Below are 22,173 nucleotides of genomic sequence, written 5' to 3' on the forward strand. Positions count from 1 at the left end.
GACGTCGTCGTGCTTCCTGCGGAAGTCCCACCTTTGGGCCGCCATCTTCGGGTTCTTTTTTCCTCTTTTTTTTTTTTTTAACCCTAGGCGATTGATTAATCCTTTCTGTCCAATTTTCTGTACTATTTCATAAATTCTGATTTTCTTTATTTCACCCCCTCTTCCTCCATCCTCATCTTCCTGGCGGAGGTGGGTGGGTTCGCTAGTGAATCCAGAAAGATCTTCAAGCTGCAAAACTACACCGACAGGTAAGAAACTATTCGTTTTGCAGCGTGAATCTTTCTGGATTCACTATGCTGTGCATAGATTTTTCAGCGGTTTTCCTAATTTTGTGGCGGCTGGGTGGTAGATGAGCGTTGGTCGTTGAAAATGTGTTGAAGCACCTTCTGTCCAACATGTGCTTCCTTGTTCATCTGAATGTCCACGCAGTAGTGTTTTGTGAACGTGTGCACAGATGCCCAAGTTGCCGCTAGACAAATGTCCTGAATGGGCGTGTTCGCCAGAAAGGCCACGGTTGCCCCCTTTTTCCTTGTGGAGTGAGCCCAAGGCCCCTCCGCTAGCTCCTGTCCAGCCTGTTTGTGGCAGAATTGAATAGTGAGGTCAATCCACCTAGCGATGGTGCCCTTAGTCACTGGTCTACCCATGAAGCTAGTAGCAAAGGACACAAACAACTGCTTTGATTTTCTGAGTTCCTTGGTCCTCTCAATGTAGTGCATCACCGCTCTTCTAGCGTCAAGAGTGTGTAGAGCCTTTTCTGCGTTTGAAGTCGGGTTTTGGAAGAAACTCGGTATCTGAATACTCTGGTTCATGTGGAACGCCGACACCACCTTGGGCATGAAGTGTGGGTCTGTTCTCAGGACAACCCTGTCCTTGTGAATTTGAATGTAGGGTTCCTGTAGCGTTAGCGCTTGAAGCTCGCTCACCCTGCGTAGCGAGGTTATGGCTACCAGAAAGGCAGTTTTCATAGTCAACATTTGCAGTGAGGCCTTGTGAATGGGTTCAAACGGTGCCTTCATGAGCTCCGTCAGTACCACGTTGAGATTCCATGCTGGCGGCGGCAACCTTTTAGGAGGAGCAATTCTTTTGGCTCCTTCCATGAATCTCTTTACCACCTGCGATGTGAAGAAACTTCCACCCTTCTCTCCTCTGGTGTAGGCTACGATCGCGGCTAGGTGTACCCTTAGGGAGGTCGAGCAGAGGTTATTCTTTAGAAGGTGTGTGAGGTACCTCAGTACTGTTGAGTCTCTTGTCATTGTATTTTGCAGCCCCTTCTTCCTGCACCACATAGTAAATCTCTGCCATTTCGCGCTGTAGCATTTGCGTGTAGTTGGTTTTCTTGCCTCCCGCAGCACCCGCATAGTGCTTGGAGGCAATCTAAGGTGAGCGAACTCTAGGTCTTCAGGAGCCATGCCGCCAGGCTGAGGCTCTCTGGCTCCGGGTGTAGGACCTCTCCGTTTTGCATGGAGAGCAGGTCTCTTCTTCTTGTGAACCTGTGGGGATTGCCTTGCGCCATTTCCTGAATTTGGGAGAACCATGTCTGCCTTGCCCACTGCGGAGCCACTAGGATCAGTGTCATGTTGCTGGCTCTGCACTTGCTGAGCACTCTGTGTAACAGGGGTATCGGTGGAAAGGCGTAGGCAAATGTCCTTGACCAGCTTATCCATAGGGCATTGCCCAGGGACTGCTTTTCTGGTTGCCTGGACGCGAAGCTTTGGCATTTTGCATTCTGGTGTGTTGCAAACAGGTCTATTGTGGGAGTTCCCCATCTCTGGAAAAGCTTCTGCGTTTCCTGGCCATTGAGCTCCCACTCGTGCGATGCCGAGGTCTGCCTGCTTAGCCAGTCTGCCTCCACATTGTCCTTCCCTGGAAGGTGAATTGCCAGTAGATCTATCCTGAGAGGTATGGCCCATCTCCAAATCTCCTGTGGCAGAGAGGGGGAACGACTGAGTCCCCCCCTGCTTGTTGATGTAGAACATTGCAGTGGTGTTGTCTGTTTGAACCAACACCCTCTGGTTGTACAGGTGTCTCTGGAATGCCTTCAGGGCTAGCAGGATGGTTTTCAATTCGAGGTAATTGATATGGCGTACCGCATCTGCTGGAGCCCACAGATCCCTCACTCTGAGATGGTCCATGTGCGCTCCCCATCCCTTTTGAGATGCGTCCGTGGTAATGGTCATTGTTGGGTTTGGTGGTGTCAGGCTCTTCCCTGTTGTCATGTCTGTTCCACCAAGTCATCTCCTCCTGCACTGCGTGCGTAACAACCACTAGATCCTCCTAACTTCCGCTTGCTTGTGACCATTGCAGTTGTAGCCATTCTTGGAATGGTCTCATGTGCAGGTGTACATTCGGCACCAGCTGGATACACGACGCCATCATCCCCATGATCTTGCTCACTGACCTCACTGTCGGAGCTCGCCCCTTCTGGTAGAGACACGTCTCCTTCAGTAGGGCATCTGTTCTCCTGTCGCTGGGCACCACTGTGCTGTTTAGGGTGTTGATTATTGCTCCCAGGAAAATCTTCACCTGCTCCAGTTCCAGCGATGACCTTCCCCCAGTGTATCGAGAGCCCCAGGTTCGTCAGAGTGTCTGTCACGCGTGCTGCGTGTCTCTCGCACTTCACGCGTGTCTGCCTTGACCAGCCAGTCGTCTAGGTAGGGGTAGACATGGATCCCCTCCCTTCGTAGTTGGGCTGCGACTGCCGACAGGCATTTGGTAAAAACCCTTGGCGCTGATTTTAGCCCGAAGGCCAGGGTTGTGAACTGGTAATGCTCCTGGTTGATGTTGAACCTTAGAAGACCCTTGTGTCTTCTGTTTATTGGAATGTGCAGGTAGGCATCCTTGAGGTCCACGGTGACCATGAAGTCCCCGTCCCTTATTTGGGGCAGCACCTCCTGCAGCGAAGTCATTTTGAACTTTTGCGTTCTGATGAATTTGTTTAGGTACCGTAGGTCCAGGATGGGTCTGAGGTTTCCGTCTACTTTAGGTACCACGAAGTAGTTCGAGTAGACCCCCTTGTTCCGTTCTTTGAACGGCACCGCCTCTATGGCTCCTTTTTCTAGTAGTTTCAGCGTTTCTTCTCTAAGTAGGGCAAGCTCTTGACCCGATCTCGGTCTTCTTTTTGGTTTCCTGTTTGGAGGTCTTTTCTCCAAATCCACGCAGTATCCGTATTGCATGACGTTCAGTATCCACTTGTCTGTGGTTATACGTCGCCACTCCTGAAGGAAGAGACTCAGTCTTCCGCCTACTGGCGTTGGTTGTTCGTAGGCTTTTGATTCTCCTCTCCCCCCTGATGTTACTGCATTGCGCCTCACCCCTGGGGGTATGTCGTGGGTAGGCGTCCTTCTGCGTGCTGAGTCACTTGGATGAGGGTTGGTCACCCCCTCTTCTCCTTTGTCCACGTCCGTTCCCTCTCCGAAAGGACTGGCCCCGAGGTTGGTACTGCCAGTTTTGCTTCTGTTGACCTTGTTGTCCGTGGCTATCACCCTGCTGCCCCTGCTGGAACGTTTGGTGAGACGCTCCCTGCTGGCTTCCTCCCCGACCGTAGGGTCTCCTAGAGGGATTGCCTCTCCTCATCCCCCTGAGCTGTAGGGCCCCCATGGACCTCGCCGTCTCGTTCTCTTTTTTCAGCTGGGTGAGTTTCTCGTCTACTGTTGCTCAGAACAGTGTTTCCCCGTTGAAGGGGGTGCTAATGTTGTTCTGCACCTCCTGTTTGAATCCAGAGATTCTTAGCCATGTATGTCTTCGCTCGGTGACCCCTATGGCCATTAGTCTGGCCGAAGTCTCGGCCCCGTCCAACGCAGTCTTAATGCAAGAGTTTGCGATGTTTTTACCCTCTTCCACCAGGTGGGAGGCTCTTTGGCGGTATTCTTCGGGGAGGTGTTTCACTAGTTCCCCCATCTCGTCCCAGTGCTGGTACTTGTGTCTATTGAGAAGTGCATTGGAATTCGCCATGCGCCAGTGCATTGCGGCGTTCCTCTCGACCTTTCTTCCTGTGAGGTCCATCCTCCTGCTTTCTTTATCGGGTGGTGGCCCCGAAGTCGCTGGCACGTTGGCCCTCCTCCTGGCCGTGGAAGCTATGATGGAGTCGGCCGTGATACTACCCTTGATGTAAGGGGGGTCCAGAGAAGAGCGCTTATACTTTTTCTCCGTCCGGGGCGTGATCGAACGGCAAGTCGCTGGTTCCTTAAAGGCCTCTCTTCCCTGATTCATCAAACTTTGTAGCATGGGAAGGAATTGGCTCCTCGTCTGGATGGGGAGCAGGGTCTCGAGGAGGAAATCGGCTTTCGGCCTCTCCTCTTCCAGTTTCACGCCGAAGGCTGTTGCTGCGCTCCTGACCACCATATTGTACACCCCGATGTCGTCGGGTGGCGAAGGCCTCGAAGGGTACGTGTCCACGGGCTCCTCGGGGTTTTCGGTGTCGAGATCCTGCCATTCTATCTCGTGGCTGGTTGATGGCGCCGAGCTGTAGAACGACTGCTGGTCGTCTTCTTCGGCTTCGCCCTCATAATAGGTCTCATCTTCCTCTTCGAGATCTCTCTGCAGCCCCTCGGTGTCGAAATCGTTATGTTCCTCGATTTCGACGACGTCCGTCGGCGGAGCCGTTGGAATTTTGTATTCCTTCATCTTGGCGTCGAACTCCTTCCTCTGAAGGATGCTCTCCATTTTGGCCTCGAGCCGCCTCTTCTTTTTCTCCATCTCGGAGATGCTTTCGGCGTCGACCGCGGGCCTCTTCGACGGAACTAGCGTCGACGCCGGCTTGTCCTTCTGCGTCGAGCGCTCCGCTTCATGGGTTGTCTTCGACGAACCTAGCCTTTCGGCGTTTTTCGGCACCACGGAGTCCTTTTCGAAGGATCCGCTCGGCCACTTGTCCATGGCTCCACCCTTGGTCGTCGACGTTTTCGGCGCCGGGGCTCCTTTAGTGGACTTTGACTCAGATTTTCTCTTGTCACCCTTGGGTTTGAGGCATTTTCGGGTGTTTTGAACTAGACGACTCTTACCTCGTCTTGAGTCTTCTTGTCGGTCTCTACGACTGTGAAGTTTTCGGGTCCCTCGGCGACGTTGTCCTCATTGTCTGTGGAGAGGCCCAGATCGTAGAGCGACTGGGCCTTAGCCTTGCCTTCCATGCTGGCGTTGGCTCTTCTCTGACGTTCTCTCACCCGGAGCGTCTTCGGCGCGAAGGCTGAGCAGGCGTTGCAGTCCTTGCTCAGGTGGTCGACCGGTAGGCAGAGATTGCAGACCGGATGCCGGTCCTTCTGCGCGAACTTGTGGTGGCAGTTAGGGCAGAACTTGAATGGCGTCTTGTCCATTGCTCTCAGGGCCTCTGAGTGCGCATTCTCCAAGGGCGTCGAAGAAAAGGCAGAACTCTTCCTTCGCGCTCCGGATGTTATATTTTCCTCTCCTGTGATCTCTTCGTAGCTATTTATCGACGAAACTCTCTTTTCCTTCTTCTTCCTTCGACCGAAATCCTGGAGCTTCCCGATGACGATCCAGACCCAACGGCGGAAAAAAGAATCTGAAGATGGCGGCCCAAAGGTGGGACTTCCGCGGGAAGCACAACGACGTCACGGGAGGTGCACCAAATGGTGGGTCGTCGCCGCCCACCTGGGCTACGAAAAAAAAGAAAAAAAAAAAAAAAAGAAAGAAAAGACTACGAATCCGGACCCAACCACAAGATCGCGGAATAATGCACAGCATAGTGAATCCAGAAAGATTCACGCTGCAAAAACTGCTTTTACTAACGTTATTTCTTTTAGAGGGACTGAAGGTCACTTGTGTAATGTGAAGTACCTGTGTAAGGTGATGTCATAAGCAAAGTGGGGCTATGTTGCCAGACATTCCTGCTAGAGTGTCTGGCTGTATATGCATAATCCTGTTATTTCATCTGTGATGCCTTAAGGGGCTGTAATTGCAATGCATTCGAATGATCAACAAATGTGATGAGTACTGCCATTCTAAAGTGATGCTTAAACATGTATTCTTGCTGCTGCGCTTAGGTGTAGAACCCAGACTGCTAGCCCTTAAGATGTAGAGGTGTATGCTTCATGGTCAGTAGGAAATGCTCAGTCAGGGTTGTACGTCACCAAGGCAGGGTTACCCATTTATAATGGGGTGAGTCGCCACTGGGAAGGTGCCAGTGCGCAGGGCCCTTGCTCCAGGTTATGTTCAAGTAACTGCATTGGGGGCAAGATGATGTGCATACATGGGAGTGGTGGTACTAGACGCCAACCCCCCTGGGAGGAGGGGTGGAGATGTTATGCAATGTAACACAGTAATTCCAACAGCTTATGTATATTTGTAAATTGATGCATAGTATTGAGTAGTGTGTGTGTTTAATAAATGTACTCTTACTTTTATAAAGCAAAGTACAGACTGGACAATCAATTATTGAGTGTTATTTCTGCGCACCTGCAAATGGCGATTACTAGCTGTGAGAAAGTGGCTCTGTATATACTGTTCCCTAATAGGTACAGGGTGTACAGAGTCCCCAGTCCCCCAGAGGCTGATAGAGGTCAAAGTTAGGTATGACCTTACTCTCAAAAGTGGTAGCTTGGTCGAGCAGTAAGGCAGTACCAGAGGACAGTGTAAAGCATTTATTGTACACACTCAGTCAGCAAATGGTCTCACACACTCAATAACTGAACTCTAGGCCAATGATTTATATATATAAAATATATGCTTGTTTTATTTTTAGAACCACAAAGGGGATAAAAATATACTTTCTCAGAATGAGAGGTTGCATATAAATACTTTTTGTCTTAAGCAATGAATTTTTGTAAACAGTCACAGTTGGTTGCAATAAACAATCCTATTTCCTAAACATCACAATGCATTGAGCTCAATGGTACATTCAGGTTATTTGTAATAAATTACTTTTCAGATTACTTTTGGAATTCCAGGTCTGGCTCCTAGATCCAGCTCTGGGTCAGTATTCAGAATCAAGTGATGAAAGTCGACTTAATAACTGTAGTGATTTTTAAATAATATTTAGCTATTTCAAAAGTTAGCACTTAGAAAATATTTCAAAGAAAACATTCAAGGGATCTCTATGGCAAGAAATTCAAATTGCAGGTAGAGTACTTTACCGTTACTTTAGTAATCCAGGACTGGGCACCTAGACCCAGGACTGGGGTCCTTATCAAAAACAGGTAAGTAATTTCGTTTGCAGAAATGGTACGATTTTAAAAGAATATTTCAAATTTGCAAAAGTAGACACTTAGAAGAAATTTCACAGAAAAGCAGACAATGGTTTCCTATGGGAGAAAAATGAGTTAGAGGTAAGTATAGTTGTGGACACTTTTCAGAGTCAGGGCTGGGCACCAAGATCCAGCACTGGGAGCTCACCTAGGAGCAGGTGAGTAAATTCTTTTTTGTCACTTGGCTGATTTTTGGTGAATTTTTGCAGTTTTGAAAAGTTAAAACTTAGAAGATTTTTGAAGAAAAAGCCAGTCAATGTTACCCTATGAGGAAAATGAAGTTAGCGGTTTTAAGGGTAAGTACTCAATTGGCAGAGTTGAAATTCCGGGCATAGACTCAGGGGTCCCCCAGTGTCAGGTAGGTACAGTTGGTTCACCCTCAGCGGTTTCAGGAAGGCCGGGTGCAGAGAGAGTTAGGCCCAATGTTATCCTATGAGGGATAGGGGGGCCTTGGTTGGTGGCTGCTGTCGGGCAAGCCACGCGATTGTGGGAGCTGGGCTCCTGGTCACTTACTCAGGGCAAGTGGGGAAGTAAGTTAGTGTAGAGAGTGCACTGCCAGGGCCACTGGGGCGGCTGGGTGCAGGGTGCTTTTGAGCCGTCGGGCGCTCAATGGAAATCAATGGGAGTGTTCCGGTTTGGAAAAAGGCTGCAAGCTCGGGGACGAGGATGCTTCAGATGCCACCACCACTTCGAGAGGTAAGTTGGGTAGTTGTAAGTTAGGTGGGTACCCCGGGATTGGGCACAGGGGGCCGCAGGGCGCCGGGGTGCCTTTTGACGTCGGGAATCTTACCCTCTTGTTGATCGCGGTTGGGGTGGCACTCTGTTCTGAGGCTGCAGGCTTCTTCCGGGATGTCGAGGGGGGTCCTTGGGTGCCGGACTCGAGGTCACAGTCGCCGTGGGGTCGTCCTCAGGGTCTTTGTCCACTCCGGCACTGGCCAGGCTTGGCTGGTGCAGAGTGTGTTGGGTCCGCGGTCCCGGGCTGCTGCCAGGGGTTAAAAGTAGGTTTCTTGAGTAGAGCCTCTACTCATGGGAGTCCCAGGGAATCAGAGTTCAAAGGTAGCCAGGTCCTCCGGGGTTTTTGAGGTTGCTAGCCACAAGAGATGCCGCGCTGGAGCAGGAGCAGGTTCGAGGGTCGACAGGCCGGTAGGGCTGGGGCCAAAGCAGTTGGTGTCTTCCTCTTTTTTTAGCAGCTGCAGGGCAGGTCTTTTTTCTACTTGCTCTTCTTGTAGGTTTCTATCTGGAATCTGCCGAAAGAAGGTTCAGGGGGACCCTAAATACTAGATTTAGGGGCGTTACAGGTAGGTGAAGGCCAGGGACCAATGGGTCCTTGTCCTGGGGTGGGTACACCCCCTATCCTGCCTCTCTCCTGTGGGAGGGGGGCAGTAGCCTAATCCTGATAGGGTAGGGCCTCCCATCTTCAAGATGGCGAGAGCCCGGAGATGTGCTTCACCTCGCCTCCCCCACCTGAGGGGTGGGGTGGGCAGGCTGGCACATCCCCTGTCCTTGTATGGGGTTTCCGGCCAAGCTTCCCGCCAGAGTGGGGGGTTGCAGTGGCCTGGGGAAACTCCAACTGGCGGCATGCCTTTGAAGCTTCCCTTTGCTCATCCTGGGGGAGGAGATTTCTCACCTCACCCAGGATGTGCATTGTTGCAGGCCCGGGAGAGCAGGGGCTCTCCCACCCAGGGGTCCAGCAACGTGTCTGCTGTGTGGCAGCCTGGGCAGCCTCAGAGCAGACGTGGATTGTAGGTTAGCTGTAAGGGGGCATCTCTAAGATGCCCTCTGGGGTGCTTAGTACATTAAATCCCACACTGGCATCAGTGTGGGTTTAATGTGCTGAGAAGTTTGATACCAAACTTCCCAGTCTTCAGTGTTGCCATTATGGTGCTGTGGAGCTCGTGTTTGACGAGCTCTCAGCACCATGTACTTGTAAATGGCAGCACTGTACTTACAGTGCCCATGAATGGACCTGGGTACTGTAGGGGCACAGGGCTCCTGCTCCTGTGCCCACACCATAGGCATAAGGCACCCAGCCAGAGGGGTGGCTGACATATGCCTTGGCAGTGTAGGAGATGGGCATGGCACACAGAGATGTGTGCCATGTCGACTCTTTGTTTTGTCCTGCACCCAGACACTCAGCCTGCAAAGGCAGTGTGTGTGTGTAAGGGTACAGGGCCTCTAAGGGTGGCACAATGAGTGCTGCAGCCCTTAGAGGCCTTCCCTGGTCACAAGGCCCTGGGTACCTAGGGTACCATTTACTAGGGGCTGACATGTGGCCAGGGTTTGCCAATTGGGAGTTTGTATTTTAGGGAAGGAACACAGGTCCTGGGCACCTGATTGGCAGGTGCCCAGGGCACAACAAGGAAAAGTGCATCAGCTATTAGGCAAAAAAGGGGGGGGGGGGGGTTACTGCAACAGAAACCCACTTTCTCACACTAGCCCACACCACCTTCCTTGAATAAGCCTCAGACTGCTCTGCAACGCTATCCTCAGAGTCAGCCACTACAATTGGGAGTTTGGTTCAGAGTGAAGGACAAATGTAGTCATGTTATTTGTGCAGGCCTCACAGAGACTGCCTCGTTATCCAACAATCACCAAGTCAAAGAAGACCCAGAACAGGCCCACTGTGGCATAACGTACCCTTCAACAAGTATGTCCATAATGTGCATGTTTCCATATGGCCACCTAATCCGACTGACCTCATGTGCATACAATGGCAATACCATTAAAATAAGGAGCAACCATTCAAAAATGGCTGCTGATCTTACAGAGTCCCTTTTCTTACAAGAAGTATTTTGACCCAGACATCATTTGCAGCCGCTATACGCATGTGTGGATCAGGAAGCTAAGACCACCAAACACCATCTGCAGTTGTAATGAATACCACAGAACTACTATTGAGCCTGCTACATGCTCTATTGATCACGACGGACTGAATTAAGGGACCCACAGCCATAGCGTATGTAAAGTCTAAGATGGCTAGCAACCACAGTTCCCTGTAAGCTGCATGTGTGGCCAGCTGCACAGGTTGTCTTGCCTGTGAGCTTCACACAGCACTAGCACGCACGGCTCTCAGCTGCCCAAGTGGGTATAAAGTTACTCCACTGAAAAGGTCGGAGTATCAGCACCGCCAGAAACCGAGGCACTCCGCGAACGTCGCACACTGGAGTGTTTGGAGTGAGGACTCGGGACTGAGGAGTGCTCACTTTAAGGAGTGTGGTAGCCTGCAGCAAAGAAACAAGTCACTTTAAATTCCTGTCACCGCATTCAATGGTTGGCGGAACTGGCGTGGTTATGTGATCTCGTTCGGGAAGGAAACCAAGCTCGCGGAAGGGAGTCTTGATAGAAAAAGGGGAAGTGGTGTTTTTTCAGGGGAGAAAATTGTGACTAGTGAATGACGGATGGGATTGGAAAGCGGGTGCCCGTGCTGCTTAATAAAACTCAAGCGGTTCCAGCTGAAGCACCGCATGTCCTGCCTGCAGTAAGAAACACTCAAAGAAAATAGCGCTTACTCACTAGATAACACGCACCATGTAACAACCGAAGTAAAAGGGCCAATCGTCATGGGAGGTAACAAATGAAGACAAGGTGCTAATAAGAAGAGACTAACAAGCCTATTTACGATTACACACCCTGCATTTACGCAGTACAATGACTCAAGCCAATGACAAATATGGGCGGAGATTGGGCAGGGCCCCTACTCCATACTCCAGCACTACAAGTCTAGCAGAGCAGCACATGCGCGCTGACTAAGCTTGACCTAAAAATAACCTCTTTATATATGTTTAGGCATATAATTATCCCCAGACGTGAGACTGGACCCGGAAAAATTTCTTGCCAATCCTCCACGGACATGACGTCAGCGAGGTCACATAAGCCCCATCCCGGCGCACTGACGTCAATTTGCTTCAGAGAACTTTTTCCGCGCCACAACGCGGAGCCATCACAACAAAACTGAGGAGAGCATCCCTGTGTGCCATGCCCACAACACACACTCCCCTGGCATACTTCAGTCACCCCTCTAGCTGGGTGCCCTATGCCAGTGGTGTGGGTATAGGTGCATGAGCCCTGTGCCACTACAGTATCCAGGTCCATTCCTGGGCCCTGTAAATGCAGTGCTGCCATTTAAGAGTACGTGGTGCTGAGAGCTCGTCAAACACGAACTCCACAGCACCATAATGGCAACACTGAAGACTGAGAAGTTTGGTATCAAACTTCTCAGCACATTAAACCCGCACTGATGAAAGTGTGGGATTTAATGTAAGATGCACAACAGAGGGCAACTAAGAGTTGACCAATGAACCTAACCTACAATCAACGTCCTGTCTGAGGGGCTGCCTAGGCTGCCACAAAGCAGACATGTTGCTGGACCCCTGGGTAGAGAGCCATCCACTCTCCTGGGCCTGCAACAGTGCACATCCTGGGCGAGGTGCTAGTTCTCCTCCCCCAGGATGGGCAGGGGAAGCTTCAAAGGCATGTCGCCTTTGTGAGCTTCTCTAGGCCACTTGCTGTACTCAGCAACTGGCCCCTACCGGTTCTGACCCCCACCCTGGCGGGTGGCACAATAAGTGCTGCAGCCCTTAGGGGCCTTCTCTGGTCACAAGGCCCTGGGTACCTAAGGTACCATTTACCAGGGGCTGACATGTGGCCAGAGATGCCAATTGGGTTTAGGCTTCATGCAGTTTTAGGGAAGGAACACAGGCCCTGGGTGTTGGAAACCGGGCAACCGGGTTAGCAGTCACCGGGTTCCCAGCACAATGGTAGCTTGGCTCGAGCGGTTGGGGGTCAGGCACCGTGTGAAGCGTACGTCACACCCTCACAATAACCATGCGTTCATCCGTTCCAAAAACGACACTACACCGTAAAAATTATGAAAGAAAGTAGTTTGTCTTTATCTTATTTTCTCTTAGTTGCAGGGTTCATAAAATAAATACAGTACCATAAGACTTTTCTTGAAAATAGCAGGTCAAATAAATAATACCACAGTGGGGTTTCAATAAATAGGATCAGGTCATAAATAAGCAAGGAATAAATAGGGGTGCAATAAATACAAATGGCTAATAAATACTGTCAGACAATAAATACAATGCAGGAATAAATACGGTCAGACAATAAATACAGTCAATAAATAAAGCACCTTCAATAACTTAAATAACACAATTAATGACAATTACAGTTCACATCACTTTCCTGAGGTAGTTTGGTTTTACTATGCCCAAGTACAACTTGTGGTCATTTGGATGACATGGGGGGTGTCCCACCTAGATTGGTCAAGGCTGGGCCTGAACTGAGGTAGAATAAGGGTAACCTAAGGATCTGGCTCTCCCAAAATACACAACCCCTCACAGAGGTCACTGCACCAGTCTCAGTTCACCCCTGGCACTCCCAGGCTGGTTCTAACACCCCTCTAGCCCCTAGAATGGTCTTTTAGGGCTCCACAGGGCCTCAGATGCCCTTTCTACCACTTACTGCCCTTTTCACGATGATCGGCTCCGCTCGGCGCCGGGTCGATGTCGCTGGGCGGCTTCGGATCGGTGTCGCTGGCGGTTCCGGATCGGTGTCGCTGGGCGGCCTCGGCTCGGTGTCGCTGGGCGGCTTCGGCTCGATGTCGCTGGGCGGCTTCGGCTCGATGTCGCTGGGCGGCTTCGGCTCGATGTCGCTGGGCGGCTTCGGCTCGATGTCGCTGGGCGGCTTCGGCTCGATGTCGCTGGGCGGCTTCGGCTCGATGTCGCTGGGCTGCTCCGGCTCGATGTCGCTGGGCTGCTCCGGCTCGATGTCGCCTTCCGGCGTCGCAGGGTCCCGGTCTCCTCGCTTCCGGGTGTCTCCGGAGTGCGACCTCCACTCCCGACCTCCGGCGCGCTTCACCTCAGATTCCGGCGTCTCCGGAGTGCGATCTCCACTCCCAACCTCCGGCGCGCTTCACCTCGATCTCCGGCGACTCCGGAGTGCGATCTCCACTCCCGACCTCCGGCGCGCTTCACCTCAACCTCAGGTGACTCCTTACTCAACCTCCGGTGCCTCTCCACGACCTCCGTCGGCGCCCTCTCTCGTCCTCTGACGGCTCCGGGTACGACGTCTGCTTTCTGTCAGCGTTGCTTCTCCGCCTCAGGTCTCCAGGCTTCTCGACGTCAGGACTCCAGGACGGCACCGCTAAACAGGTCAGGAGCTTGCTGGTCTTCTTCTTTAAGGCCTCTTCACAATATTTAGGTCCTTAAGATGGTTTTTCTGGTCTTGGTCCCACACAGGGCTCTAGGCTGGGCTTGGTCAGTAGGGACTAGCATCAAGGGTGGGTTTCTGGACCCCACTCCAAGCACTGGTTTCCACCCCTGCTGCCTCACTCCGACCACCTTCTGAACTGGTCCTCTCTCCTCTCTAGTCAGATGCCAACTGCCACTCTGAGATGGCCTCCCAACATTCTAAACTGCCTCTCACTGTCACAGGGTTCTAGAATTTTCTGGAAACCTCCAGTGGGTTCTGGTGATGTCACAGGTGACAATGGGTGGCCACCATTTTGTGTCTCAGGCCCTCAGACAGAAGTTCCAGGGGTGGGGAAAATGGCTCCCTGACCCTGTATCAACACTAAAAAGTCTGGTGGTTCCCAAAAAGGAAAAATTATAACAGGGTTTGAGGCAAAAGTGGGACAAAATAAATAATGATGAGGAGGGACCACCCAAAGGGCTGACAGGTCTTACACTGGGTATCTGGTTGGCAGGAGCCCATGGCACACTCAGTCAAAGTACATCAGCAATTCAGCAAAAAGTGGGGCATACCATGCAAGAAAGATGGCACTTTCTCACAGGGGGGCCTTCTAAATTTATGCTGCAGGTGTCGGCTGGAGGTTTGAGGCAGGTCAGGGGTCACCGGATCTCGAGTGAGGATAGCCGGGTTGAAGACCTTGTGGTGTTTTTCCATTTGAGCTCGGGCCGGGTTCAGAGGGTGCAGAGTGGGCTGGATTCGCGGTCTCCGGCTGCTGCCAGATGTTGCAGTTGAACAAATCAGGTGTTCACGGGATAAGCAGTCTTTGGAAGTGAAGGCAGGCAGGTCCTCCAGTGTTTTTGAGGACGGTGGCTGCAGGACACACCGGGATTTCGCAGGAGCAGGTTCGAGGGGAGACAGGCTTGTAGGGCTGGGGCCAAGTCAGTGGGCGTCTTCCTCTTGTTAGCTGGCTGCACAGCTGTTCGCTCCTTCTCTTCTTGTCGTTGCTGGATCGGAGGTAGCAAGGTTCAGGGTGCCCCCTAAATACTACATTTAGGTGAGTTACAGGTAGGTAAAGGGCAGGGACAATGGATCCCTTCCCTGGGGTGGGTACACCCCCTATCGTGCCACCCTCCAGTGGGAGGGGGGCAGGAGCCTGTCCCTGGTTGGTTGGGTCCTCAAGATGGCGGAGACTCAGAGTGGTGCTTCACCTCGCCTCCCCCACCTGAGGGGTGGAGTTGGCAGAGGTGGGCACACCTCTCTACCTCACTTGTTTTTCCCGCCGGATCTCCCGCCTAAAGTGGGAGGTAGAACCAGTGGGGATCAGTTGCTGAAAGCAGCAAATGGTCTGGAGAGACTCACAAAGGCAGCATATGCCTTTGAAGCTTCCCCTTCGTGAACCATGCCCATCCTGGGGGAGAACTTGGCACCTCGTCCCAGGATGTGCATTGTTTCAGGCCCCCGAGAGCAGCAGGCTCTCAATCGGGACACTAGAGGTGGGTTAGTTTTCAGGGGGGTGGGGGGCATCTCTGAGATGCCCTCGGAGTGCATTTTTCATTAAATCCCACACTGGCATCAGTGTGGGTTTAATGTGCTAAGTTTGACACCAAACTTCCCGGTTGGTGTAGCCATTATGGTGCTGTGGAGTTCGTAAAGACAAGCTCCCAGCACCATATACTCTTAATGGAAGCACTGCACTTACAATGCCCAAGAATGGACTTGGGCCCTGTAGGTGTACAGGGCTCATGCACCTGTACCCTCAACACTGGCATAGGGCACCCAGATAGAGGGGTGACTGATCTATGCCAGGGCAGTCGGTTGTAGGCATGGCACGGGGATGTGTGCCATGTCGACTCTTTACTTTGTTCTGCACCAAAACACGCAGCCTGCAAAGACGGTGTGTGTGTGTAAAGTTACAGGGCCTCTAAGGGTGGCACAGTAAGTGCTGCAGCCCTTAGAGGTCTTCCCTGGTCACAGTGCCCTGGGTACCTGTGATACCATTTACCAGGGGCTGACCTGTGGCCAGAGATGCCAACTGGGTTAGTTTTGGGGAAAGAACACAGGCCCTGGGAACCTGATTGGAGGGACCCAGGGCACACCCAGAAAAAGTGCATCAGTAGTCTGGCAAAAAGTGGGGGGTTACTGTAACAGAATCCTGCTTTCCTACACAGGTGTCTCCAGTGTGACTGCAGGATAAAGTAGGTAAAAATGTAAGCCTTGCATGTATAGGGACACCACACAGTTCTTCCAGTTGAAGCACCGAAAGAACCTAAAATAGGGAAAGCAGTCAGAATTTCTCCTTGCAAAGGAAGGAATTCAAAACAGATCCAGGATCAGACCAAGACAGCCATCCATTTTGATAATAAGTATGTAAATGGAGTAACATCCGTACCCAATTTTCTCATCTGGGAATAAATCCACCACCCCCTTTTGTAGTAATGCTGCAAACTCCTCCTGGAGAATGCAAGTGTGTTTTCTAATTGGGAATATTGAACAAGAGATGCTTCTGATGGAAAGGAAGGGCACAGCCCCATTTCTTCAATCTGCATGATCCACTGTTTAGTAGTAATGGTTTGCCAGAACTGCAGAGGGAACACCAATCCCCCAACAGGACGTATGTGATCCCTTCAGGGCGAAATATAGTCATTAATTAGGTGATGCCAGGGAGACGTAAGGCTTCTGGGCCTGTCTGCCATTGGATCTGCCATGGCCTCTGTATTGCAGAAGCGATGAGCTGGGTGGGTTGGCAATTTGGTAATTTGAAGTAACCAGGAATCTTGCGCCAAGGCCTACGGAAGTCTAGGGAGGAAGGTGGGTGTTGAAAACCAAAAGGAGCAAGCCGTAGCCCACACTGTATTAAACTTTGAGGGCAGAGTGAGCAATGTTGTCGAAGCGGACAGACCCATTGATGAGCATGTCCATATAACTGGATTGGACATCCCCAAGAAGCCTGTTAAGCAACGGCAGAGGCTTGCCTCCTAAGAGTTAAGGGAGACTGGCCCTGGCACTAGAATCCACAGTGCCTCCTGCTCAAAGGATATGAATCACCGAGTCCTGTCCATTCTAGGATAAATCCACAAAGTTAACTTTAAGATGTTCTAGGAGGCTCCGCACCGCCATCTGTACCACCTCCTGCAGCATACAAGTACTTCAGGCCAGAAAGCAGGGGGGCGTTCACTGATCAGAAAGGTTCTTTCCCATTAACTCCAATTCCTTGGATTTCGAAGTTGTTAGGGGGAAAGCGTTCAGATTCGGTTTAGAACACGATGAAACTTGCACCATTTGGCTTTCTGATGAAGCATAAGTGGGCAGAAAATGTGGGTCTCCAGGTGCCAGCCAATAGCGTCCTACCATCTGTTTATTCACCGAAGGCACGAAACTGGGTTTCGCCTTAAGGGGCATTCTGTCTCTACCTCTGGAGAGGTGTAGAAGCCACTAGAGTTTTAAAGCCCAAGTATTGTGCCGTATCTCTATTGGTAGGGGGAAGCAAATTGGCACCCACGCTGCTGTTACCATACAAGATTACATGTGCCATTTGAATGTGAGCCGATCACAACTCAGTTATCATTAACTGCTGCCAATATTCATTAGTCTGGGCGGAGTTTAGTCTCTATAGATAGCCTCTACTACCAATCTCTCTGCATGGCATCAGAATAGTTTTAATTTAAAGCATAGCTCAGACGGCAGGGTTAGTCCTGGTGGCAGTAGAGAGGCTACAAATGGAGTTCTCGGCACTGGCATAGTCTCTGCCAGGCCAAATGCTTGCCCGGAGGCAGAGGCAGTATACCTCAGGGAACGCAGAACATTAATTCCCAAACACATTGAGGCCTCGGTGTGACTGCAGTGAAATTGGTATGTGCCCAACTGTAGAGTAATTAACCTTGCTATAGCCAGCTGTATTCTTCAGTTTCTTGTTTTAACGCACTATTGATGAAGGCATTTGGATTATTCTATTTTATAATAATTTCCACTCCTGACAGAGCCTGAGTATGGGCAGTTCATGCTTAGTCATAAAAAGGTGAACGTACATCTACAGAAGGCACACTTTCCTTACCATGGAGCCTGACGGAAATGTGCTCAGAGCAGTGTCATCATTGTGTGTCAGGAAAGAACTGTGTTTTATGGGCCCAGTGACGTACTTGGGCAGAAACCAATACAGACATCACCTACTGGTACAAGAGACCTTTTGTAAAATGTCCAGTTCCTCTCTGGCATCTGGGGATATTCAAAATGAGAGGAATCTGTAGATAGACCTATCCATCACAAGCACAGCGTATACGTAGTGTCCCTTTGAATGGGGCCATTTCGACAGGGGGAGAAAAAAAAAAAAAAAGAATACACGGAGCTATACTCCAAGAACAGTAACCCCACAACAGCTAATGCTCATTTGTGAGAATACATTTATCTTAAGAGGTCTGAAGGGGATTCCCCTCCACACAGTGTGGCTGAAAACCTGATGTGTGGTGGCCACCTTCTTCTCACTTGATGAACTTTAGGTCACTTCTAATGATGTAAATGAGGTATTAATGCACATGTTTTTCAAAGTATTTCTATGGAAATTTGACCTTAGAGTTATGTTAGCATTTCTCTCCCAGCTCAAAGGGGAATGGTTGAAGCATTTGAATCTATGGAAGCTCCAATGCTGGAGTATAGATAAGTACGTACTGACTAGACATATAACCTACTGTTATCTCCTACTGTATACACAATTCTGAGTTCTAAAGCACTCATCCTCCTGAAGTAAGCTTGGGCTATTGGACCATGTGACTCCAAAGTGCTAAAAGAGTATACCCAGTCATTCAATTTGAGGTGCACCAATATTGTGGGCCTGGGACATCAGGCGCCTTACTCAATGTACAGCCTCGTAAACACCTAAATGTCCCAGAATCCCAATAAAATGCCTTAGAAGCACAAGGGGCCTTATGGTATAACTAGACATTTTTCAGGTGTGATTTCTCTTTTGCAAAAATATTTGTGATCCAACAGAGCTGCTTTATGTTTACACCCACTGATAAAGATCTGATCATGATGAACCACTATTAATAGATAACCAGAGGCCATTGTCATAAGTAGTGCTCTTCCCTTTCAAGTTTATGTTCATTTTAAAGCAATGTGCTTTCAATGAAATTATTTCGATTAGTAATACAATAGTCATTGCTCGCTTACCTGCTGAAGATGCTTCATGCCATCATCATCCTCAGGGTCCCCAACAGAAAATTCAGTAGCAGCAGCTGTTGTGGTGGAGGAAGGAGAGGAGGACAGATTGGCAAGAGCACCCGGGCTTAGCTGAGATGACTGGCTGAAGGATCCAAGCTCTTAGGGGAGAGAAACACAAAAGCGGACAGATAATTAAAAAGACCCATTTACTAGGTAAAACACTTCTGTTGAGAAACCAAATATTACAGGAGCAAGCAAGATCACAAAGCTGTAGTGAAAGAATTTTGAATTGGCTTATTGTTGGCAAACCAGTGCCTGGAAAGACAATTTAATTGAAGCAACTACACCAAATGACAAGAGTGATTGCTCACTTCTCCCTCTGCATGTATCAAAAATGCGGGATACCTACAAAGCAATCCTGACAGGGGTATGTGTAGAGCTGCACTAGATTGGGAGGCAGATAGCACCAGTGCAAAAAGTTGAATTATACCTATTTTAGTCATAAATTGATAGTGATTGGATTCACAGCACCCAGGCACTACAACCATTGAGTGCTAGAAAAATCCTGCCCCAGTGTAGCCTCCCAATGTGACTTTAATGTTGTGCAAATTTGTCCCTAGTCCTGGTGCACTACGTTTAATAGACTAGTCACTGCCCTTCTTGTTCATCCAGGTGGGGTGAGTTGTCATTCTAATTATACGAACTAAGCAGAGGTTTTTTTTTTCTTTTCTTACTTTTCTTTGAGGGTGGGGGAGATTTATGATTATGGTATGATAATAGCTGTATTGAGGTTAGTTCTCTTTATAACATCAATTGATATTATACAATGAGCAAAACATTCCTTTGAATAAAAACTTCAGGTATAAAAAAAAATGGTAAGCAGTATCAGACAAATGGTTTACATAATTCCATTGTTTGTTCCTTCCATATGCCTCAGTTGAAGGAAATTGGTCTTTATACAGGTCGTCATTCGTGTTAGTTAACAAGGACAATAATTCAGGTCGCCCACATTCCTGGCATATCCTCAAACCACATCAAACCATTTAAACCACACCACAGACTGCATTTAAACAAAAATAGTGAGCTTCAGTCAATCAATGATTCTCGTTTAGTTGGGCAACTCGATTTACCCATACTGATACTTACAGGAAAAGATGACAATTTGATGGTAATACTCCATACAATTTAATCCCAAATCCTCAAATGAGGAGAATTGAGGGGAACTATGTGGGAGGCCTATAACCCAACTGTGAGAAAGTGGCTCTGTATATACTGTTCCCTAATAGGTACAGGGTGTACAGAGTCCACAGTCCCCCAGAGGCTGATAGAGGTCAAAGTTAGGTATGACCTTACTCTCAAAAGTGGTAGCTTGGTCGAGCAGTAAGGCAGTACCAGAGGACAGTGTAAAGCATTTATTGTACACACTCAGTCAGCAAATGGTCTCACACACTCAATAACTGAACTCTAGGCCAATGATTTATATATATTGTAGGAAGGTGGATATCTGACTATGGTTACCCCCAACTTTTTGCCTAGTATCTAGCTGGTTTTTCGACTTAGTTGGCCTGAGATCCTGCCATTCAGGGTCTCAGGCTGTCTGCTCTCTTTAAAATGGACTCCATGTACCCTAGGTACATTCCCAATTGGTAAGGATCACCTTATTGGACCCTGTACAGTGTACCCTAGGTACCCAGGGCATAGGTGTACCCTAGGCCTCCCAGGGGCTGCAGCATGTATTATGCCACCCCTGGACTGGCCTTCCAATCAGACACAACTGGCTGAAGACTCAGCTGGGGCAAGGTCGTGTAATCACCCCTTGCTTAGATATAGTATGCCTATATCTACCCTTATATATAGACACAGGTGTACCTATCAGTCACTCCTATGGCAGGCCTTAACAATCCTGCCCCAGTCCTGGCGCGAAACTGGACAAAGGGAAGGGGGTGTAACCACCCCCCTCCCAGGTCCCACCCATAAGGCATGACCTAGCAGGTAACCCAGCCCCCCAGATTAGTATAAGAGTGGTAGCTGGGCCCCAGGAGATTAGATTATCCTGAACCTGCAACTTGAACAGAAACTCTGGACCTTCGACATTCGACGAAAGAAGAAGACTGAAGAATCTCCCTTGTGGCCAAGGAGTGGCTACCCTGTGCAAACAGGCACCATCAAGAGACTAACCTTTGCTTTGCTAAAGTTCTACGAGGGACTGACTGCAGAGCCCGACCAGAGCCTTGACTTCCAGACTTCTCCGACCCTGATCCACATCCACAGCAGAGCTGAGATCCGTGGAGGCGACTAGAGACGTGGGACCGTCTACCTGGGAAAAGTGGCTAGTATCTTCAAGCGCAGCTTCTGAGGCACCCTCGAAGTTGTGCACCGGGGATTGAGAAGCACCACCCCCAAGCACCATCTGCACCGAAGACCAGCCCCCCCACACTCCACGAGTCCTGCGTGGGGCCCTTCTGCATTTTCCTGCTTGCCGCGTCTGTCCGGTTGCTTGCCCGCTGGCTAGTGGCCTTTGTGACGACGCATCCCGTAATCTTCAGCGCTGGTTTGGCTCCTCCAGACTGGCTCCTGCTCCTTTGAAAAAGAGAAGCACCCCAGAACTTCCTGGTCTGCACCAGAAGCAAGTCCTCCGTTCTGCGTGGGTTCCGCTTGCCAAGGCTTGGTGAGTCCTAGTCCAACTTCGACGCCGCCGACAGCAAGCGCCTTCGTGGGACAGCTCGCCTCCTGGTCCTGGTCGTCCTCTACGTTCCCTGGTCCTCGTGGCTGTAACGACAAGCTCCACCTTCACCTGCAATCTTCACGACATCGCCTGGTTCCTTCCTGGTTCCACGTGGTCACTGGCTAGTGACCTTGACTCTGTCCCTTCTGCTTGCAGGTCTCCTCTCTTCTTGATCCCAGCCTTGGGATCCACCGGACACTCTTCACTGACTGCCTGTCAGCAACTTTCCTTCAGGCATCCATAGAAGTCCACGACGAAACCCGACGCAAGTTCACACCTATGCACCCGCAGCCTGTGGGCTAGGTAACTTGGGTACTTCGGTACTCACAAGGGTAGTGACTATCCTAGGGTCTAGTTTCCAAATCTCGACTCTCTAGCTGCTTTAGAAGTGTCCTTAAACTGTTAATTGCTAACAACTACTATTTCTATCGACTTTTACGCATTACGCGTGAGTGTTTCCACTCTGCACCTGAATCCCGTGGGCCTCCCACTTCCTAACTGTTGCTAGTGTAGTGTAGCCCCAGCGATTCCCTAGGCCTAGGCCTATCCTATTTCCGTGACAGTGGTCCTTATACCACTTACTCAATATATGGTTTGCGTGGCCCCTAGGGCCTAACTGTATTACTTACCTGTGTGACTTAATGTATGCTTAAATAAGACTGTGTTGTACTTACCTCTAATCTCATAAAGAGTGCTGAGGGTTTGACTAGAATAAATACACTTTATTTTATATATATCTGTTGTGGTGTCCTTTCATTTGGTATTCAAGGGATTATATATGGTATCACAGCTGGCTTCACATGCCATTCAGAGTTTAGCCTAAGACTGCTCTTGTCCATGCTACCACTAGGATAGCTGGTCTATAAGGTTGACTTTACAACCAATCACCATAAGGGTATTTGGACT

At 49.9% G+C, this 22,173-nt stretch overlaps 1 protein-coding gene across 3 annotated transcripts in view; it reads right to left on the reverse strand.

The window, feature by feature from the left end:
- The window catches only part of GIGYF1 (GRB10 interacting GYF protein 1), a 1,351,771-nt gene that overhangs the window by 682,279 nt on the left and 647,319 nt on the right, over positions 1-22,173 (reverse strand). For all 3 annotated transcript variants that reach the window (XM_085637593.1, XM_085637592.1, XM_085637591.1), the window contains exon 14: positions 18,552-18,700. In XM_085637593.1, the coding sequence (XP_085493719.1) occupies positions 18,552-18,700 (149 nt within the window). The remainder of the gene's footprint in view (positions 1-18,551; positions 18,701-22,173) is intronic.

Source organism: Triturus cristatus, chromosome 12 (genome assembly GCF_964204655.1).
Source record: "Triturus cristatus chromosome 12, aTriCri1.1, whole genome shotgun sequence".
Lineage (NCBI taxonomy): Eukaryota > Metazoa > Chordata > Amphibia > Caudata > Salamandridae > Triturus > Triturus cristatus.